The sequence below is a fragment of the Dermacentor albipictus genome, chromosome 1 (genome assembly GCF_038994185.2).
Source record: "Dermacentor albipictus isolate Rhodes 1998 colony chromosome 1, USDA_Dalb.pri_finalv2, whole genome shotgun sequence".
Taxonomy (NCBI): domain Eukaryota; kingdom Metazoa; phylum Arthropoda; class Arachnida; order Ixodida; family Ixodidae; genus Dermacentor; species Dermacentor albipictus.
Window position 1 is genome coordinate 415,776,897 of NC_091821.1, and position 7,920 is coordinate 415,784,816.

General features: G+C 53.3%; 1 protein-coding gene across 1 annotated transcript; it reads left to right on the forward strand.

Annotated features, from left to right (window-relative positions):
* Positions 1-2,155: 2,155 nt before the first annotated feature.
* LOC135908842 (uncharacterized) lies at positions 2,156-7,655 on the forward strand. Its single transcript, XM_065440688.2, has 2 exons — positions 2,156-3,875; positions 3,947-7,655. Exons 1-2 carry the CDS (start codon positions 2,156-2,158, stop codon positions 7,624-7,626), a joined length of 5,400 nt encoding a protein of 1,799 aa, XP_065296760.2. The 3' UTR covers positions 7,627-7,655.
* Positions 7,656-7,920: the final 265 nt, after the last annotated feature.

Here is a 7,920-nt window from a genome sequence, read left to right on the forward strand (position 1 = left end):
AAAGAATAATCCCACTGCAGTACACACTTCATATATCTTGTTTCGATGGCGGCAAGGCATTTTGTCGCCATATTGATTCGATCATAAACGAATTTCCGTCAACAATCATCCTGAAAAGGCTTCTCCCAAATTTTATTTTATTTGCCTTTCAAGTCCTGACGCTTGTTCATGAAAATAGCACGGATACTACTCAATGGCAGCTGACATTCGTAGAGCGAAGAGTGAAGGAATTTGAGTCTCCTGTTACAAAGCTTCAGATCACAGCAGACTTCCTTATTACGTTGACTCGATCGCGTAGTTCCAAACCACCCTCACTTCAATTCTTGTTCACTGAGTCATTTTTTCATACAGCGAAGCTGTGTATGGCTATGTTCTGGAAAGAATTTCATACGTTTACCGAGTAGCGTAGATCGAGAATTTCTCCGCGTACGTGCGCTGATGCTGAAGGTAGTGCAATACCAGACTGACCCGCGGTGGAGGTGAAGCAGGCGTTAAGCCCTCCGTCAACCTGCAAAAATAAGTAATATCTGAAGTCCAAATACAACCCCCACCTAATATTAAGCTCATAAAAACAGATACTTCACTTTTACCCCCGTCGGTCATGTCTACGTTCGCACCGCGCTCTCTTTGTCGGCGTTCCAAGCGCATGCGTATCTCCTTTCATTTCCTTCCATTCTACCGCAGGGGCAGTCCCGTAAGCGTGCTGCCCGTCAGAATCGCGAGGCGGAAAGAAATGCAAACCATCCACGTGGCCCCGGCCTGGAGCAACGGCCCGGAGCAATGGCCAGGTGTCAGAGGGAGTTTGTGGGCAACCAATTTTGTGTGGTCCGAGTTGTGTGTGACGGCTTATGGTTTTCGAGTGATCTCACAACCATTACTGAACTGCGGGACGTCAACGAACGCACGACAGCCTTGGCTGTGGTAAAGCAGTGTGTGCCCTCGGAGACCGGTGAGGTGCGTGTCTGTTCTACGTGCTGGGATTTATTAGTAAAGTGTATCGTGCCGCGTTTTGTAACAATACATGGGTATGTATACCCCCCGGTGCCTCATGATCTTCCGAGGATCAACATCGTGGAGGAGCGACTAGTCGCGCCTCTCCTTCCATTTATGTGCATACGGTGCTTCACGCACGGCAACGGGCAGTCCGCCATTACGGGGCCCACATACGCAGCTTCGCTGGTCATCGACCTTCACAGAGTGGAATTGCTTGGAATGTTTTTTTTTTAATGGCGCACCGGTTCTCATGTAATTATGCCGAAGTGTTAGCAGGGATCAGGGCAGGAGGAGTGTTGACAGCGCTGCGTAAGATACTACCACGAAAGCGTGCACCTATTAACTAATCTAGAAAATATAACTGAAGCTCAATGTCACAGCGAACTTCAGGATGTTCCTGTTTGCTTATTTCGCGAAAATTATTAATACTTCATACCTATGTGTAGCTACGGAACTGTCAGACTAAACTGTCAGATTGTCCGTGCCAGCCAATATATCGTGAAATGAACACACCTATACATGTACGCTGAAATTTCTCATTAGGGAGTATCGTGATCGCCGGTGATTTTTCTCATTTGGGTAAGAACTCTATAACATTCACTAATCCAAACCTCCACGGAAACCCGTCAATATATTGGACGTTATCACCAGGAATATATATTTGTTTGCGTTGTTCTTATTGTGTAGTTTAGAATGAGCACCTTCAGGTATAGTCATAAGACGACTGCTGTCGGTGGTTGCCCCCTCCTCCCCCCTTTTTCTTTTGTCGTCTGGTCTTCCTATGGCCTGCTGCCTGTTACTGGCTCTGTGCATGCAGAACAAAAATTTAGTGGCATCTTTGATTTGTAGAGTTTATTGGCACAAGGGCGATGAGCCATGGTTTGAGCTGACGTGCTCACATCGGCTCCGGATTTTATGACCAATTTTGCAGTGCTAATTATTTTTTACCGTGGTATAACTATTACCACTGTGTCTGTGAGAGTGCGGGTCATCAACCGGTACCGGTGGCTACCAAAGGTACGATTTTTCGCCAATTTCCCGGGACTTTCCTTGGAGGCCGGCGCCGTTCCAGTAAGCCTAATCGAACAGCTTGGATCTGCCCATATTCAGGCCCATCCTCTGCGAGGAAAGGCCGTCGTCTTCGGGCGGCGGCTATACAAACATGTCGACCGAGATGGAGACGTCCATTGTTCGGGACCCGGCGAATTCCGGCGTTAGCCAGATGTGTGTTGAAACTCAAGGGGAAGAAATTTCTTCCGAGGAATTCAACGACAATGCAGACTGGTCGCATGTAGGCCGGCGTATAAAGACCTTGGCCAGCCAGGGGACTGCCGCTCACCAGTCAAGACCTACGACGAAGAACTTTGCCAGGAACGTGAAAGCTTCGGTGACGAGGGCAGCAAGGATGCCGGACGCGCTACCGAGGGAGGAGACCAAGGTGATAGTGCGGCCTCGGGGAGGCCTTAACATCGCGAGGACCCAGACCGCCACCGTGGCATCAGCCATCATGACGGCGGCGAACGTATCAAGGGAGGACGGAGCAGCGGACACCTTCTGCCCCAACTTGCAACAAAACATCATGGTGGTGAGTACCCCCGACGATATACGTGCTTCACGTTACGCCGAAATAAAATCGATCTGCATTGGTGGCAAGGAACACGTGGTTGGCGCATATCAAACCGCGCCATATGGCACCGTTAAAGGCATTATTAGAGGTATCCCAATAGAGGACTCCACGGACGCAATCGACCGGAACATTGTAAACTCGAGAAATCCCTTGGCACTTGGCGCGAAGAGGATTGGTAGCTCGACCACAGTCATCGTGGCTTTCAAGGGCCTGAAGGTCCCGAATTACGTGTGCTATGGTCCCGTTCTCACCAAGTGCAGCCTATATCGAAAACAATTCGATGTATGTAAGCAGTGCGGAAAGGTGGGCCACCGCCGCGACGTTTGTCCAAACCCTCACGTGAGGGCTTGCTTTGCTTGCGGGGCCGTTGACCCCAAGGAAGACCATAGTTGTACCCCCACTTGCCGATTGTACGGAGGGCCACATCTGACCGGTGACAAGGTTTGCAAGAATAGGTTCAAGGTCCCATACGTAGTTACAAGGAGACAATGGGAGCGCAAGATGGCCGAACAACAAGTGCAGCAGCAACAACGAACATCTCTCAGAGCTGAGGAATTTCCATCGCTGATGTCAGCAACCGCAACACCTGCCGGCCCAGCTGGTCGCCGAGCGTCACGTTCCGTCTCGAAGCGCAGGGCCAGCGAGAGTAGACAGCGTAGCCTTAGCCGTAAGCGATCGCAGTCACGTGACCGCGTGAGCTGGGCCGATGCAGCAAGGCACGGTGCCAAGAAAGCACAGGGGGGTGCCACCACCACCACCTCCAATACCGCAACGACCACCGCAACGACCATTAGCACCAGCAAGACCGTCGATGGCAACAACAAGAGCAAGACGAGGGAAGACGAGGCGATGAGGATGTTGCAGGAAGACAACGAGGAACTCAGGCGCAAAAACAACGAGCTCGAGACGAAAGTCAGTAGGCAAGAGGCCACTATTAGCAAGGTGGCAAACGAGATCATGGAAATCAAGAAGCTTCTCACGACCCGTTCCACCAATAACGAAACGCCCCAAGCGGTATCATGTGAGCCAACACCCAGCATCAGCAGCGCTTTACCATCAACATCCGCTGAGAAGGAACCGGCACCCAAGAGACGAGCGATCGAGAACCTGAAGGAGCGCAAGCTCAACGACCGGGTGGACAACCTGAAAGACAAGGTCGACCAAATCGAGGAACACCTCGATGGGCTCGAAGATTATATTAAGACAACATTCACCACGATGATTAACGACAGGTTCGCCGCCATCGAGCGGACGTGTCAGCAGTTAACGAATGCAATACAGCAAATAACGCGGCAGTACAATCAGCAACAATCATGGCCGCTCCAGCAACAACAACTACAGCAGTGAAGGGTCTCGTGACCTGGCACTGGAACTGTAACGGTTTCGCTAGCAAGAAGGCAGTCTTGCAGCAACACATAACACAAGTAGCAAACAAGCCTGATATAATCATGATACAAGAGACTCGCACTGATACAGTGTCGCTACCCGGTTATCGCGTATACGCCAAGTCTCCAAAGGTCAGCGGAGGCAGAGGGATATGCACATTGGTTCGCAAGGGACTCACCTTCATTGAGCACGAGTTGCACAATAGTAAAATTGAATACACTCTCATCGAGGTCATTACGGGCAAGAAACAAAAGAACAGCACCTTTCTGCTTAACGTCTACAGTAGCCCTTCACACTGGAAGCAAAAATTCAAGACGCTCCTTCACAGAGCCAGCACCGTGGCGGGAACTCACAGGCTCGTCGCCTGCGGGGACTTCAACGCGGCACACCCGGCATGGGGATATAACAAGCAATTGGCCAAGGGGCGAGACCTGTTCCAAGACACATTAGACCTGGGCTTCACCCTCATCACAGACCCGACTGATCCTACAAGGATTGGGAACTCTGTGTCCAGGGATACGACGCCGGACCTCACGTTCGTGAAGAACGACGAGAAGGGGAATATCTCCTGGCGCAACACGGGGTCAGAGCTCGGCAGCGACCACTACATCGTAGAGGTCATCATACCGGAAGAGGTCAAGGCCTCGGAGGACACCAGAAAACATTATTTTACGGATTGGGATGCCTTCCGTAGCCTGTTACCAACGGAGATGGAGGAAATCAATAACATAGAAGAATGGTCAGCTCACATCGCGGGGAAGGTCAAGGAGGCGACCAAAATCATAGAAACGGATGAGCAGGTCGACAAGGTTGACAGCCGCCTCGCGCACTTATTCGAAGCAAAGCAATCTATCCTAAACAGGTGGAAGAAGCAACGACTAAATCGGCGCCTAAGGAAGAAGGTGGCGGAGCTGAATCGCGCCATCGAAGTTCATTGTCGGCTGCTCTGCACGCAACAATGGAACGAAATCTGTAATGCTGCGGACGGGCAGATGCATAGCGGCAAAACCTGGAACTTGATGCGGCATCTGCTCGACGAGACTAAAACAAAGTCCCACCAACGCGACCGCCTCGCAAAGATCATTCACAGAGCAGTCAAGGAAAACGGGGAAACTGAAGTATTCAGACGCATAAACAGCAAGTATCTTCCGGTTACACCCACGGAAAGGCATCCTGAGTACGGCGGTCAAGCCAACGAGAAGCTTGACCGCGACATCAGCGTCGAGGAGGTGCGAGCGGCCCTGCACGAACTAAACAGCAAGTCAGCGGCCGGCCCGGATCACATCTCGAACAGAGCGCTCAAGAACCTCAGCGATGTGGCCATCGAAAACCTCACCGGTTACTACAACAAGTGCTGGAGTGCGGGGTCACTGCCCCAGCAGTGGAAGAGTGCCAAGACCATACTCATCCCCAAACCAGGCAAGCCGCCGAACACGGACAACCTCCGGCCCATCTCGCTCACGTCCTGCGTGGGCAAGGTGTTGGAGCACGTCCTCATGTGTAGGTGGCAGGATTACCTGGAGGAGTCGGGACTATACCCCACCACGATCATCGGGTTTCGGCGTTCCCTCGGCACCCAAGACGCGATGATTCTGTTGAAGAAAGATATAATTGACGAAGATACCCTAACGAAAGACAACAAGGCCATTCTGGGGCTGGACCTGCAGAGCGCCTTCGACAAGGTGAAGCACTCTGCAATCCTAGCCCAGGTGTCCAGACTCAACATGGGCGCAAGAACATACAATTATATCAAGGACTTTCTGACGGGACGGACTACCGAGCTCTGCGCCGGCGATCTACGGCTCCAAGAGAAGAGGCTCGGCAGTGTCGGGACCCCCCAAGGCTCGGTCATCTCGCCGTTGTTATTCAACCTCGTCATGATCGGGGTGGCCAAGCGACTCTCTCGCGTCGAGGGCGTCCGGCACACCATCTACGCCGATGACATCACGCTGTGGGTTCCGGGAGGCAGCGATGGTCACATTGAGAGCACGCTGCAAGAAGCCGTCGATGCGATTGAAGACCAGCTGAACGGTTCCGGTTTGATCTGCTCACCGAGCAAGTCAGAACTGCTGGTGTTGCCACCGAAATACGTCAGACGTAAGAAGAGCGAAGCGAGGGATTACGAGGCCATCAAGATCGTGACGAGGAACGGCCACGTGATCCCGGAGGTCGACAAAATCCGGGTGCTCGGCATGATCATAGACAAGCGACGAGGCAACGGCGAGACTATTTCCCGCCTTACAGCCAAGATTACCAACGCAATACGTCTCATCAGACGGGTCGCCAACCGCAAGGCCGGGATGAAGGAGGAAAGCTTGACTCGGCTTGTGCACTCCTTCGTAATCAGCCACGCCACCTACGTTGCAGCCTTCCACAACTGGATGCAATGTGAAAGGAATAAAATCGACGCCCTGATACGCCGAGCTTACAAGGCGGCGCTCGGACTATTCGAGTGTACGAGCACCAACAAGCTCCTGAGCCTGGGGGTACACAATACCCTCGACGAAATTGCGGAAGCGCAACGGACCGCCCAGCTGGAGCGGCTCTCTATGACCGAAGCCGGCAGGCGCATACTTCAATACTTGGGCTTCACGCCCGGAGCGAAAGCGGCGAGTAGCGACGTTTCTGTCCCGGACGAAACCCGGCGCCGGATTCGGGTGGACCTCATCCTGAGAAACATGAACCCGGAGTTCAACAAGGAGAGAAGAGCGGCGAGGGCCAAGGCCCTCATCGACTTTCACGCCAAGGACGAGCACGCAAGGTTCGTAGATGCGGCAGAATACCAGGGAGACTGCGCGGCGTTCGTAGCTACCGTCATCGAGGCTTCGTCCGGCGCGACGAGGGCAGCGGCGAGCTTACGGGTCCGCGAGGCGTGTCAGGCGGAGGAGGTGGCCATTGCCCTGGCCATTGCCGACCCCGGGTGCCAGACGGTGTTGTGCGATTCCCGAAGTGCAGTGCGGAATTATGCAAAGGGCAAAGTGTGTGGTGAGGCTGTGCGCGTTCTGTGCTCGGCTGACCTGCAACGACAGAATCGGTGTGTTAGAATCAAGTGGTTCCCGGCGCACGCGGGCAACGATGCGTCCGAGAAGCACGATAACCACAACGAGACGGCACACGCAGTGGCGCGAGCGCTAACCAACCGCGCCGCTGCAACCGACCGTCCAACGTGGTGTAGTGCCAAGGACCGCATGACGACGTTCAACGAACTTACCCAGTTCCACCGCCTGGCTCGAAGGACTTTCCCACCCCCGCACCCGGGGCTGAGCCGAGCGGAGGCGGTGCTGTTCAGACAATTACAAACTGGTTCTTTACCCACCCCAGTATTAATGACTCATCTATACCCTAAATTATATGTGAGTGATGTGTGCCGCGTGTGCCAGCGGGAGAGGGACACCCTGACGCACATCCTATGGGATTGCACCAAGTTTCCCAATGAGGCTTCGACAAGTACAGCGATTCCTCCGCGACTCGCGGCTGCGGCGGAATGCTACGACCACGAAAGCCAAACCTGGGCCGTCCAGCAGGTCTCGGCGGCTCTTGAAAGACAAAGGCCGAGCGAAACCGACGGAACGTTGCCCCCCAGGGCGACCAACCGCGGGAGTAACACGCGCTGGAGTTGAGTAGAGACCACCCGCTGAGAAGACGTCAGGGCCCGCGTCACGGCGCCATTTAGTCGTGGTGTCGTTCTGCAGGCGACTACATGAAGCTGTCTCTCTCTCTCTCTCTCTGGCACAAGGGCCAGATGTGGCCAAAGAGCGCCAAGTCGATGATCCGTGCTTGTCAATGATATGTGAGTGTTGATTGTGGGGAGTATATGATACACGGCTGCATAGTGTCCTAAAAATATTCGCTAAAAGGTGGAAAATATACATGTGATGCAATGTGGCTGTAAAAGGGCCTAAAATTTATTCGCT